The following is a 15,154-nucleotide window of genomic DNA, read 5'->3' as shown; positions in this document are numbered from 1 at the left end:
AATCTCTTTTGTCATTCTAAAGTGAAAAAATGGTAGTTAAGCATTCCATAAAATACAAATAAAACTCAAATACCTGCATCTTTAGGATTTTACAACCAAAAACTTGTGTTGAAAATATTTTCCAGGTAATAAAAAGAAGTGGAACAATAATTTCAATGCATATTACATTGGTCTTTTAAAGTTACACTGCAAAATAATTTCAAGATGATAAATAAGCCCAATGAAATAGTCAACCCACACCACCGTCACACACCTTATTGCTATCCTTCCCTCTGAATATCCAGACAGGTCTAAAATCCTTGGCCACTCCCCCTTTGTAAGAGAGATCTTTTAAAGATACCTTTCCTTAAATTGAGGTGGTTCAAGTTAAAGACAGGAGTTTTTACCATTCACTTATTCAGCCGGTCACCCACGCAATGGTTCTGAAGTTGTCCCTGATGGGCGTACCTTTGAGTTTATTGTGCTCGGAGTCCGCTGGGAAGAGGGAATCTGGAAAGAGCTTGGGGAAGGTGAGTCCTGCATACTTGGGCCGATTCTCCACATAGTTTCGTACTGTGGGTTGCAATTTCTTCATGAATTCCGGACAGGGTGTTCCTAGTTGTTCAATTACCTTGTTCCACTGGTCAATATCTGAGAATTGAATAGTTAAGGGCAAAAAGAAGTGCAGGCCACTAGCTCTTGCCTTTAACTAGTTGGGGGACTAATCTGCTTCTCAGAATCCTGAGCAGTCGTCAATACAACTGGAGTTTTAATAAGCAACAAAAGACAAAAATATAAAATCAGAATTGTTAGGCAATGAATACTTTTGGAATTTTAAGTTCGCTTCTGGAACATATACACTTTTGGAGAATTAGCATCATGTAACAAAATAGGATATCATGAAATACCTCTGGGTTGTAAAGATGAAAGGTATTTAGGTAACACAAGAAGGATTTCTTATATTGAGACAAACTTCTACATAACCATGTGATTAGAAGAGAAATAATGACACATAATCATATTTTCATGACATTACCTCAATCATTTATTTTGTAAAAATGACAAACAAATATTTTATAAGATTCACTTACATCTTTCCTAAATTTCTTTTAAGGTTTTTGTTCTTTTCTCTACCAAATAGGAAATTTCATGATCTATTAATGTTTTCTACTCATATACATTATATGTGGGATCAATAATTCTTCACCCAAGGCTTAAAAAATTTCTATCATCAAAGTAGGCACAGTTGTTCTTACTTCTGATAGTAGTGCCCTGCATCCTGAATATTGGTTTCAATGAGATATGATGGGAAACATAGGATGCTCAATTTAAGACAACAGATTTCCATCCAAGTGTATGTGTTTCAAAAGTACATTAAATATGGAGAAGGCTACAAAAAAAATTACCTCTCTATGAAAATTAATACCCTCCAAAATTGGGGAGTCTTTGACAGACATACACACTGATTGAGATTTTCTTTTTCATCTATCGTTAATATTTGATATATCAGAGCCTTGTGAATAATAGACACCACCCACAAGAACTCTCCAGAACCAACTGGAAGAAGCTGATTTCCAACAGATTTCCTTGCCATGTGTCCATGAATGACAGAAGCCTTAGAAATCCTTAAATCCAGTATGACAGGCAGTGCTCTCTCCCATGATGCTTCAGTCTACAATGCTATTCTTCAGGGTTAAGTTAATTAACTCATTTCTGTTAATGTAATTTGTGACAGTTCAGGGACCTTACCATAATATTACTTAATTGAGATTTGTAAAATCTTTACCCCTAGCTATTCAGTAGGTTTGGACTAAAAAGATTGAAAATCCTAACAGAAGACAAAATTAACTATATTCAACAAAAATAAATATATAATGCAAACAAAGTAGACAGGAGATTAAACAAAGATAGAATCAAGCTAATTTGCAAATCTTCTTCTACCTCCCTTATAATCTGGCGAAATAAAATTTAAATTATTACATATCCCCTTAGTTATTGGGATAAAAAATATATGATTGTGTAATATCAAGAAATAAAGTGAGAGTGGGAAAAACTGAAGAATATTCCTTTAAAACAGTGGGGAGAATTAAACAAGAACGTGTTTCAATAAAAGGTCACATAAGTTACCACGTGCATGAAAATACAGTAGTAAGTCAGAATCATTAGAAATAAAGAAACTAAAAAATTACAAAAGATTAGAGTTGAAAGTTACTCTTAGACAAATACTTGTGTTAGTACCATGGATATAGGTAAGCTATAACTACTTAGTCATATTTAAATAGAGAGCATTAATATAGTTAAATAAATCTCAGTGCTTACATTGTGAAGTATGAGAAGAGGTCTTCTCTCTAATACAGTTAGGCTATCGTGCCCTACCAAAGCCATCATTTAATCATCGGTCAACCCTCCTTAGAATTCTAAGGACTTGCTGTCAAGCTAAAAATAACGGCAAAGAAGCTGTCAGATTTTTTGTAAAGGAATCATTTCACAAAATTGGAAAAATTCTCCTAAGACACTATTGTATTCTAGTTAAATTTAGCTAAAGTTAGTCAGTAAAAAAATTACTTGCTTTTTTAGTAGCATTCCCCCCCAAAATTCCCTAGTATTTTTACAGTCAAGTTTAAGGAGAGTCAAATATTCTGAAATTTGTTAAACAAGAACAGCTAAAATGTTTCTTTTTTAAAAGTTATAATTAAAGTCTACGGAAGCACACAGTGTACCATCCTACTTTAGATGGGTTTTTAGATGAAACACTACTGCGATCCTTCATGTAATGGTTTACAAAAAGGGAGGCAAGAATCTTTATCAATTAAATAGTTGAATGTTTTAATTGCAAATATGTGGTATAATCATCTTTAAAAGTATGTGCGTTTATTTTAACCAATCCATTTCAAGTTCTTTCTTCCTCTAAACACAGATAGTTATGTTTAAGCGGTAAGTGCTTGTTTTCCAGACATTCACAGGATTGTGACATGAACGCTATATCCAACTATACTTAGTTCGCCACATGATTTTTCTTTATAATCATAATTAACCAAAAATAAGCCAATACTGAAAAATCATATCTCCTGGCCCCAAGTCCAGAGCTTGTTCCAAAGATTCCAGTAAGGAAAAGAGCAAGTTTAAAACCGATGTGGTAGAAATTGCTTTAATTTGGCCATGAAATTGATGGTATATTTGTCACAAGAAATTCCCCTTAAAGAATGTCTCTGAAATTGCTTCCCTAGTCTCTCAGGTCAACATTTTCACAAAAAACAATTAATTTTGTTAATATTTTAAATAGAAAATAAGGTGATATATTTTTAAAAGAAATTTTTTTAAATCATCAGATTTCCACAATGATGATTTTTTTAAAAATATATAAAATATTAGCTAGATTTTTATGATTATGTACTAATGTTAACATAGCAAATATTTTTTAAAAAGAATGGCCAAAATTATTTTTGTAAAAAGAGTCATTTGCTTTAGAACACTCGTAAGTGGTCTTTTTCATACTATATGAGTCAAGATCTAAATATTTGTAAATTTCTGCCTGTGCTGTTATCAAAAAAACAATAAATATATCTTTTTATATTTTTGCTCTGCTATTTCAGAAATTATTACACTTACAGTTACCAAAAGCATTTAACAAAAATGGGAAAATGTCATCTAATAGAAATTGACAATTTTCTCATTTAAATCTAAATTCACTATATAAAAAGTCACATTACAAAATGTTTGATTTTATAGAGTACGCTGACAAGATAATGTGCAAATATTGGCTATTATTAATGCCTTCAATAAATAGTATTGTAATAGACGACTAAAACAAAGTAAGTGTGGATTGTAAAAACGAGTATCTGAAATCCTAAGATTGAAAATTATTCTAGTTAATTTTATCAGTTAGCTCAGAACCTACATTTAGGCACTCCTTTAACTTCCTTGGTTGAGAACTTTCTAAAATACGTCACAAACTGCCTTGAACGTAATATACAAAAAATGTCTTCTTTTCTGGGTATGAACATAATTTATACTATGCACATTAAAGAGTTGTTTAATGACCTCATTTTGCTGTGCCTTTTGAATTACTGTATCTTCTTTTTAAGGTTTTTTCCATCAATGATTACCTTTTGTTCTCATGAATATAGTTTCCAGAGTTGACACCTGCATAGATTCAGACTTGCTTTCTACTCTGCTCCAAGCCTTCTATTTAACATTTTGTGCAAAAATTTTCTGACATCTATTTGCAACTTAAAGAATATCACTGTTTGTCTCCAAATTCTTAACTACATTTTTACAGATAATATTGCCTAAGAGCACTGTTTGTTTAGAGCAGTTTCAGGGGAGGCTTTTTTAGATTGCAAGCCAACCAGCTGCCTTGGCACGGTGTTGGGTATTATTGTGTGGCTTTATGCTAGCCCTGTAGGAAAGAACACTATAATCAATTAGCAATGTCTGCAATGAATGTACAAGAAAGAAGTGAAGGCATGCATGCCTTGTGTTAGGCATCATGATATTAAACTGTGGTTCCGAAACTTGAATATTCATTACATAGGGAACTTACAAAAATATAGATCCCTTCCCTCTCCTTATTGGTCTAAAGATTCCGAGTCCGTAGGTCTTAGATGGTATCATAAAAAACAAAAACACCAACAGTAATTGCAATCCAGTCACCTCTGGAATACATTTTGAGAAATACTAGCGTAGAATATACTAACAGTCTCTTGTGAACTTCTAAGTTCAGATTTAAGAATAAAGTACTAATACATTTCAGTTTTATGATGTAAATTAGAATAGGATCAGTTTCACCAAAAGATTATTCCACATTTATTTGCTATGGAAAACTTAGGGGTCGTTCACCCAGAAATACTTCAGGGAAAGAAAATTTTAATATTTATCCCTTTTCTCTGTGTTGCTTTCCTGAAAAGACCATGAGAAATAATAGCAAGTGGTACACCTAGGGTCCCAGCAGGAGAGGGGGCTGCCTATCATCATCAAGGGAAGGAATGAAATCACGTGTTGCTATCACCTGTGGGTGCTACTTACAGAAAGCGCAAAAGCTATTCAATATACAGTTCAAAATATTGGACCATATATTTCAGTATTTATTCCATATTTCCCTATGATAGAATTTGCTCTATCTAAAAGTAAAAGTACTTTTACTTTTGAGGGCAATTGTAAAGATCCGGATAGAAGCATATAAATATACATATGACAGAGTCCTGGATTCAGATTTTCATGGTAATGTCTTGAGTTGTTTTGATAATTTAAAAATATTTTTACCTTTTTTATTTGAAAATATTCTTTTCCTATCAGTAGTCCCCCTCAAATTCTAACATGAAATATGAACAAGTGACAATGCACAATTGTAGCTAACATCTGTTTTCATTATAAATGAGCACAGGAAGAGGAAATATTATAAGCTAAAATACATAAAAAACTCAAAGCGACAGTCTAAAAAGGCCATTTGTTCCCTGGTAGTAGATTCTAATGGAATGCTGCGGGACACAGAATCTCCAAAGGCTGATATTTGAAGCATGATGTACATGGATTTCAGCACAATCTATGTCGTCTTATAAATCTATTTATTATTGTAATCTATATTTATTTGCAAAGCAAAAAATGGAGAGACATTTGACATATAAGCAAATGCAATGTATATTAATATGTGTCACAATGGTAGAATTTTCATTAACCTCTCATTCGCACAGGCCCCTTACAAGACCTAATTTCATATTTGCGATGCTAATTATTTTTTGAACACAACACCCTCACACAACACCTTGTATGGTGTTCCGGCCTCACAAAGGCTGGATCTGACTCGATCTGCATTTTGAAACTAGCAAGAGGCCTTGGAGATCATGTAATTTGACACCTGTATTTTATAGCTGAAAAACATCAGCGTCCTTTTAAAATTAGTAAATAAAATGACTTTAAACAAAGGAGCTAATACAAACAGCTCCTAACACTAGCAGAAGTATAGAATTCTATTTAAGGGGAGTTTTGGTGACACTGTACTCTGTATTGTGAGACCCTCTCGGGAAGATTACATCCATTTCTGGGTATAACACTAAATAAAAGGGAGTTTAAGGAGGGGCACTCAAGCTTATATGAGGTCAGGTCAAAACAAGCCATATGAGGCATCGTGACAAAACTTTTTATGTCTAAACTTAAAAAGGAAGGGAACAATCGCTGCTCCCCATCCCAGCACTTTTATCCCTCTTATCCCTTAGCCATCATCACCTTCCAACATACTGCACCTTTTATTATAAATTTCATGATGACAAGGATTTTAGTCAGTTTTGTTTACTGATACATCCCTGGAGACACAAAGTGCCTAGCACATGGTAGGTGCTCAAAAAGTATTTATTGAATAAATGAATATCTGCTTTATGTCCAATTAGAGTTTTTTCATGGAGATGATGTAAAGAATAGGAGAGAGAAAATATTCAAAGAAACAAAAGCTGAGAAATTCCAGTGATTTGAGATAGGTCAGAATTCAGGAAACGCAGTGAATTCCAAGGTATATCAACAAAAAGAAATCCATACCTACTCACATGGTAGGGAAACAGAAAAATAAAGACCAAAAAATATCCTAAATGAAGGCAGAGAAAAGGGACAGACTATCTCCAAAGATGAGTGTCACACTGACAGCTAATTATTCACCAGCAGTACTAGAAACAAAAAGCCAGTGGGATAACACCCCCAAAATGCTGGAAGAATATAAATATCAACCTAAAATCCTATATTCAACAAAACTATCTTTTGACCAAGGGAATCCCAACCAGAAAGCAGAGCTTTATCATCAAAGACTTCCACTAAAGAACTTCTAAAAGGTGTACCTCAGGAGGAAAGAATACAATCTTAAAATAAAGGGCCAAATTGCAAGAAGTAGCGGTAAGCCAAGAAAATGATAATCATGGGGCTGGCCCCGTGGCCGAGTGGTTAAGTTCGTGCGCTCCGCTGCAGGCGGCCCAGTGTTTCGTCGGTTCGAATCCTGGGCGCGGACATGGCACTGCTCATCAGACCACGCTGAGGCAGCGTCCCACATGCCACAACTAGAAGAACCCACAACGAAGAATACACAACTATGTACTGGGGGGCTTTGGGGAGAAAAAGGAAAAAATAAAATCTTTAAAAAAAAAAAAAAGAAAATGATAATCATAAGAATGAATCTATACGAACTCTACCTACATGCAATAAAATTATAATTCTGTCAATTTATGAGGCTAAACAAAGAGAACTAAAATACTGGCCATAGGTAGCATGTCTAAGTTGATGTAGTAATGATCTAAATTAGCATGTGCTGAGATCGTTTTGTGTTCAGAAAAAGATAAAAATTGTCTGAATTAAAATAGCAAGTCTCCACAAATTAAACTATAGATTCAATACATTCCAATATAAATACCAATATGGATATTTTTATAGAAGTTAGCAAGCCAATTCTAAACTGTTTATGGAAGAGCAATGGTTGCTTAATAACTAAAATACTTCTGAAGAAGACAAAAAAAGGAGGGGTATTTACCCCACCTAATTTAAGTGCATAGTATGCATTTGTGCTCATTAAGAGAGAGCAGTAATGGTGTAGAGCTAGACAAGCAGACCAGTGGAACAGCATATAGAACCCAGAATCCAACATTCCTTTCCCCAAAGTGTGGAAACTTATGATAGAGACAGCACTATAGATCAGTGAAAAATGAATAAGCTAGTCAGTAAATGGAACTGAAATAAAACAAATTGGATCCCTCTTTCAAATCACACACAAAAATCAGTTCCAAGTGAATTAAAGGCTTAAACGTAAAAGGTTAAACTAAAACATTCATAGTAAAATTACAAGAGAATAAAAAGGCATCAAAGGATTCTTAAACAAGACATAAAAACAGATTGTAGAATTGCTATAAAATAAAACAGGAAAATAATCTAAATACAGGGAGAAGATATTTGCAACACATAAAACTGACAAAGATTAGGTGCCAGAATATATAAAGAACTCCTACTAACCAATTTTTAAAAATACAATAAAAAAAACTATTTTAAAAAAACGAAGGACACTTTACCAAGAGGAAAGAAAATACTAATGATGAATAAACACAGGAGAAGATGCTTAGCCTCCCTTGTAGTTAACAAAATGTACATTAAGCTCCAATGAAATAGTATCTTATATCGAAGAGATCAGTAACAAATTTAAAAACAAATCTGGCAACACCAAGAGCTGATGAGGATGTAGAGTAGACAGTTATATTTAGATACTGCTACTCTGGAAATCAATGTGATGTTACATAGTGAAGTTTAAAATGTGCACGCCTATAAGCCCACGCATTTTTGATAAGAAAACCTTGCCCATGTTCTCCTGGAGATGTATATTCATAGCATCTTTGTTTATAACAGCAAAAACAAAAACTGTATATATTCCAAAGTCTATTTACAGGAGAATGGGTTCACTGTAGAATAGTCATAGACTGGAATACTATACAGTCATGAAAATTAATCAACTATTTCTAAAGCATCAACATGGATAAATCTCAAAAATATAATGTTAACTTCAATAAAAAGCAAGTCACAAAATAATAATGATAGTACAATATGTAAAACACATAAAACTAAACCATCTGTTGCTTAGGGATAAGTATGCATGTGGTAAAAATACAAAGAAAGTCAAGGAAATTATAAAAACATGCATTTAGGACTGTGGTGACTTCTGGGGTGACTGGAGAAGAACACACGAAAAGATTCAAAGGTATTGGTAGTGTTCTAGTTTTCAATTTGAGTGGCAGTACGTGTGTTCATTTTATTGATCTTCTTCAAAAGCTATATACTTAATATTAATTCACTTGTATAATATAAAATATTTTATAATTTTTAATGTAAACTGTCTTCTGTGATGAAATTCATTACAAGATCTCCCAAAAGAAAAGCTTCTCAATAGCTGAATTCTGATTCTTCTGTAGAGAGTTAAAACATTTGATTTGAATAAAATTCAATTAATATGTAGTTAAAAATACATCTACTAATAAAGTAGCATATAAATATATAAAATTTTAAGAACTGTTTTTGGATACCTAAATTTATCAGTGCTAAAAATAATGTGTTGAATTTTTTTTAGGTATAACAGAAAGAATATAAGACCTTATTCGTATTTTAGGTTTTGTTGTTGAGTTGGTTTATATATTGAAGAGATAAATGTCGCTCATACCTTCATCAATCATTTATTTTGAGAGTGTTTTCATATAAGTGACGATATGTTGATTAGAAATAATATGACTCCTTATCATGTATTGTATAGATGTATAGTAGACATATTGTATACGTCTAGCTCCATTTAATAATTTTATTGCCTCTTCAGATGTCTTTTCTAATAATAGGGAATTTTAAAACATAAGTAATCAGTCTTGCATTTTATGAGTTTAACTTTATGATATTCAGTGTTGAAAAAGACTGATTTAAACTTTAACCAACATGTTTGAAATCATTAAAAGACCACATCCTACACTCAGAAAATAATCCCATTTGCCTTCAGGAAATTTACAAATATATTCCTATATGAGAGCTCCAGAAATAACTCAATATAAAAATATTAAGTTCAGGCACTGAAAGGGCATCTAATATGCGACTTTAACAGCAACAGCTGAAGGCTTTACTCATAACGGATTGTGATACCGGAGTTAAAAAATGATCCCCAAGCAACTTCTTCCAAGAAATAGATTCTAAGAATTGTTAACCCGTATTTAATAACTCAGTTGTGGAAATCTGATTTGATTTTCTTTAATAGAAAATGTAAGGAAAGTAATGAAAATCAATCATTTTAATTTACAGGTGGCAAATATTCATTTCAGTCATCAATTATTCAACCACAATGAACTTCTGAAAAAGCAAAGAATACAAAGTTAACGGATTGAGTCTATTTTCATCAAATGTCTAAAATTAGCCAGAACTTAATAACTGTTTCATGTTTATGTCCAAAGGCCAAACTCAAGTTTATAATTCACTGAGAATCAAAGAAATCTTGTTTCTTGGAAATCTGAAAGAATTTAGTTTTTATCAAGCCAACATACTTTTAAATAGCATTAACATAAACATGAACATGGTAAACTTATAGACGTTATGTAATAAAATGTATGTGTAGAAGACAAAACTGCAATATAGACAGAAAAATGTTTGCAATAATTATGTATTATACATAAGACTAGAAGAAAGTTTTTAGTAAAAATAGAAATAAAAACAGTGTAGCTTTATTTTTAACTAAATAAAACATTTTAAGTTAAACTCTTGCACTCAACAAAAATTGAGTGCCTAATTCAGTCACTTCCTAAACTGATCCTTTAAAACACAGAGAATATACGTATAAAACTATATACATATATTTATCTCCATATATGTAATACATTAATCCCCAAAGCAAATGGCTAATCGAAATATGGTTAGGATAGACTATATTAGTAATTAAATTCACTTTAATTATACATTAAAACCCCATTATTATAGGTTCAATTTTCTTTTTGAATTTTGATCATTTAAGCAGAGGTTTTATCTTCGGTATGGTGAGGACACAATATTTTCCTAAGTGACTGACCCATCATACTTAACTAACCCATAAATAATCACACACCGTCCGTATCTGTTTAATACCGTAAAGCCTCTAGAATCTATACTTGCTGATCATTAGCTGCCTAAGAGCAGATCACTTTCACTTATCCAAGTGATATAAATTTGTTTCTTCAGATATTTTATATCATTACTAATTAATGAGGTTTTAATTATTGCAGTTGTTAATAATGTGGAGAAAATAAGAGAAGGAATTGGAGCTATTATTCCTAGAAATGAAGAGAAAAAGCAAAAAGAATTTCAGAAGAGGTCAATCAATTGTAAAATGAAATTCACATGCACGCTCTCTGAATATGTGTGAAAATAAACTTATTGTATTTGTGGGTGAACATAAATCTAAGAGATTAAAGATTTTCATGCCAAGTGAATATTTCTTACCATATAAAACCATAAATCTTCAGTCTCAAAACTGAAAGATTTTGTCATTTATTATCTAGCTATGAATTTAACTTAATTTCAAAACATCTACAGCGAAAAAACAATAAAAAAGAGTATATCACTCTTATTTGTTTCATAGAATTAAAGCAGACCTGTTGATATCATGTTGAATGTTTCATATTTGACACTGTGTTATCCATGTAAGACCTTGCTAGGAAACAAGGTTACTCTACCAGGATGTCAGCTGGGAAATATTTGACATTGGCAGCTCATTGAATCCCTCTCAGGGAAGTGAATATATACCATCAGCAGGATTGTATCTGAGAACAAAGGGAATTGACTGAGAATGACACCCACAGAGACCACTGGCTGCTAAGAAGGATACGATCAGTGCCAGGAAACAGCACTGCACCTTTTATCATTTCTCCCATGATGCACCCTACTGACCACATGTCAACTGAAAACAAAAACGAAATGAAGATAAACAAGAAGACAGGAATAGAACAGCAAATAAAAAACACTTGGCTACCATGCCATAGAGCAACGGTCTGACCTTTCACTGACTGGATAAGAAGACAGTCTTATGATTATTAGCGTTTTAAAATGGTGAAATGGAGAGAACATAAGAATGTCAGGGCCCTTTCTACTGTGCAACTGAACTAACAACGCCACTCAATGCTACCTAATGTATGATAATATTACTTTGCAATTATAATTCAATGATTAATTTAGCTTCTGATTTAAAAGGTCTAATTTGCATTTATCTACTAGAATCCTACTGATTTGTATTGTAAATTATTCTAGATTGTGTTAATATGGGAAAAATGCAAATCAGTTTTTCTTTTATTCTTTTGTATACCATATTTGGGGGAAAAAAGAAAAGCTGAACTGCCAGCAACATCAAAACAAAGGGTTTCTTTTACAAAACATATTTACTTTTATTTATAAATATGAATAAATTTCTGGAAGTGAAATGCCAGTTTAAGAATGAACGTTTTGGAATAGGCTAGCTCAGTTTCATTGATTCCCATCAAAAGAGTATGTTTCTAAACAGGAAGCCTCGTCTTAGTCTTGTAAACATGGTTGCTTTATAATGGTAAGAAATGCTGGCTTTCAAAAGGAGATAGTTTGACATGAAATTAACAACATGCTTTAAAGAGCTGACACTTCTTCTGAGACTGTGAATCAAATGAAACCTGGAATTCAAGGTGAAATTATTCTCTGCTATTACCAGTTATCATCCAGAGCTTAACACCAGGAAGCTAGGGCAGAGGACACTCAGGGAGGGGGCAAAACTGGGAAAGGCAAAGCAAGAAAGGGAAATCTCTCTCTTGAACTATACTTGGTTACTCACGTGTTCCTACTGAAAAGTCATAAAGAGATACATCATTCTTATGAGGGAAAATAACCTAGAATGAGGGATGCCGATGGGGAGCAAATAGGGAAAGGCATTAAGATAGCAGCACAGTATTGATTTTGCTCCACTTACTCTTCAAATTACATCTTGTAATTTGGCAGTGAGCTTAAAGAACTCCTCACGAGATTCTTTCCAATGTGAAAATCTCGCTCAGGTTACACTCAGAGTTTCCACAGTCTGATTGAACACCCAAACAGAGTGATCACTGCAAAGAAATGGTTACAGCTTTGAAGGTGACAAGCATACCCAGAGAAGCAAATTCGTTTTGCTTCCATTTTAGGAAAGCAAGTGGCATGCAAAAATATCAGGGAAAGATAGAGCAAACAGTTGTGCATCCCTTTATTATTAATGCATTTCTAATCTCAGATAATGTCTGTCTCACAAGAGGCTGGTATTGTGAGAATCTTTGAATAAAGGAAAAAAGAAAAAGATCTCTGAAAATGTATTTGTTTTTGAATTGCAAGTATTCTTATCCTACTGTCCAAAGTGATCATCTAAGTTGCTATTTACAGTCTATTTTTTATAGATATTGGGGAAGAGATAGACAAAAAACATAGACAGCTAAAAACTCAAAAAGAAGGGTTTTCTCCTGCCTATGTCCATTCAAACATTTGGGGAAAGGCTGTTTCTGCCACAAACCTATTTAGGACTTAGAAAATATCATTTATATTTTTTATTTAATGCAAAAACTCTCTTCTATGATATCTCTGGCAAATATTCACTTTTTTTCTGTTGCAGAACTGATTCCATTGCTTTCTACCTGATTCCATAAGCTTTCTAATCTTCGCCAAGTTACTTCATCGCTCTCAATCTCAATTTTATCCTCTGAAATGTGGATAATAAATAGCATTTATCGTGTAGAAGCTTTTAAAAGACTTGAGGGGATTGTGCCTGGTAAGATCTTTCCATATTGCCTGGTGCATAGTAAGTCCTCAATAAATATTAGTTAAATATCATCACGAATTAAACATATATTCGAATTATATATTAGAATTAAATATGTATATAGGAAAGGTTTATTTTATTATATATATAAAAAGTAAGGAAATCTTTCCAATGAGGGAAACTCGTCGTTCACTGGATGATCCTTTTCCCCGTTGAAACCACTCAGAAAGGCTTTCCACATATTGAACCACAGTTGACTCTGTGGAACTTCTCTTCATTATCTAAACAGGAATTACCGTGTTCCTTTGTCCAAATAATAATTTTAAAATATGTGAATATAACTTATGATCCCTGACCATGCCCCTCCCGAAACTGGCAAATTTTTATCTTTCAGACTAAAATCCCTTGATTTTTCCCTCTGTCTCACATGTGCCTTTATGCAACAGACAACCTAAACAGAATCTCAGTCCCTATGTTGCTTCAGCCTCAATTGGTTCTAGATGGTTGTTGGTTTAATAACTGGTATTAATAACTGGTTTTTCTCCCAGTGCTCCTTTGTGTGGCTCTGCTGGATACAGATATTTCAAAGGAAAAGGAGAATATTTTTGGAAATTTATCTTCATGTCAGAATCCAAAATAGCCTTAATAGATCACAAAGATTTGCATAAAAATAATGCAGAGATATAAACTCTAGATCTGAACTACTGACGAATACATATTGAATTCCATGTTCTTTATTTTCATGTATCTTTTCTAGGTGACAGTACCCTGGAAACCTTTCCAACTCCCATTTAACTTTACTTAGTATTCACTATGCCTACAGACTATCCATGCTTGTGTCACCTAAGTGCTAAGCCTTGGCCTGCAAATGATGAGCTCCATTATTATGAGCTACAATGTGGGATATATGCACATGAATTTATATAGACTTTTATATACTCAAGACAGGGTTATTTCTTAAGATAATGCCATTGTACCAAATTGTATGGATTAATCATCATGACTAAAACAGAAAATAGGTAATATAAGAATTGATACTAAATCCTATCCGGACAGGAAGGGAGAAGTAGTGGTAAGCCTTCCTTCAGCTATATGTATATATATATCATGGTGACTCTGGATTATTTTATGAAATTTTTAAGACATTCCAATGAATACAGACTGTGCACAGACCTTAGAAGAAATTAGCAAATTCAATCACTGTTGGAAACTGGATTTTGATGCTTTCTGAGAAAGTCTGATACAGAATTTGGATCTCCATAAGAGTTTTGTAGACAAAGCCTACCCAGGTAGAATTCTGGTTGCTTTTATGACTGATTCATTATGTTTCCCCTCCCATCATCAGTATTCCCATAGGCAGAAAGCAGACTCAATTGCAATTGTAACACTCAGAAACTGAGTCACTTTCCTTAGAAAGATTGTTAAGTTTTGGTGCTATCAAAATAAGTTTATTAATTTTCTAAGTGAGGAAATCTCAAGGGTTGTATCATTTGTCAGGCATTGGGTTATACTAAATTATCTTTTCTTTACTTGTAGCAAAGAGATAGAAATGATACAGTGTAGGCCCTGGCAGTTTAAATCTAAATAAAGCAAGCACTATAGTCCCACTTCTATACTCTGTCTAATGGCTTGGATAGTGATCCGCACTTTGGACTATGTGAGCTTCAATCCAGCATCCTGGCAAATGTTTCAGGGGCTCTGGTAACATGATTTTCAGAGCACAGTGCTTTCCTCCTTAACCTAATTATATCTTCATTTAGCACAGGATTCAGACAATGTGCTTTGATCGATTTTCCTTCAATGGATAACTCAAAATACAATAGAAGATTTAATAAAGTTTTCTAAAATCAGAACACTATTTCTTTGAAAAGTTTGTGCTTTGAAAGTTATAAATTTAATTGGATATTTAACCAA

At 33.1% G+C, this 15,154-nt stretch overlaps 1 protein-coding gene across 47 annotated transcripts in view; it reads right to left on the bottom strand.

Annotated features, from left to right (window-relative positions):
- The window catches only part of MAPK10 (mitogen-activated protein kinase 10), a 301,335-nt gene that overhangs the window by 49,908 nt on the left and 236,273 nt on the right, over positions 1–15,154 (bottom strand). For 36 of the 47 annotated variants that reach the window (XM_070614462.1, XM_070614436.1, XM_070614438.1 and 33 more), the window contains one exon: positions 448–630. In XM_070614462.1, coding sequence (XP_070470563.1) covers positions 448–630 — 183 coding nt within the window. Of the gene's footprint in view, positions 1–447; positions 631–11,323; positions 11,396–15,154 lie in introns of all 47 variants that reach the window. The other 11 variants (XM_070614473.1, XM_070614449.1, XM_070614460.1 and 8 more) reach the window with 1 other exon arrangement.

Source organism: Equus przewalskii, chromosome 3 (assembly GCF_037783145.1).
Source record: "Equus przewalskii isolate Varuska chromosome 3, EquPr2, whole genome shotgun sequence".
In the NCBI taxonomy this organism is placed as follows: Eukaryota; Metazoa; Chordata; class Mammalia; order Perissodactyla; family Equidae; genus Equus; species Equus przewalskii.
This window is presented reverse-complemented; position numbering and strand designations above follow the sequence as displayed.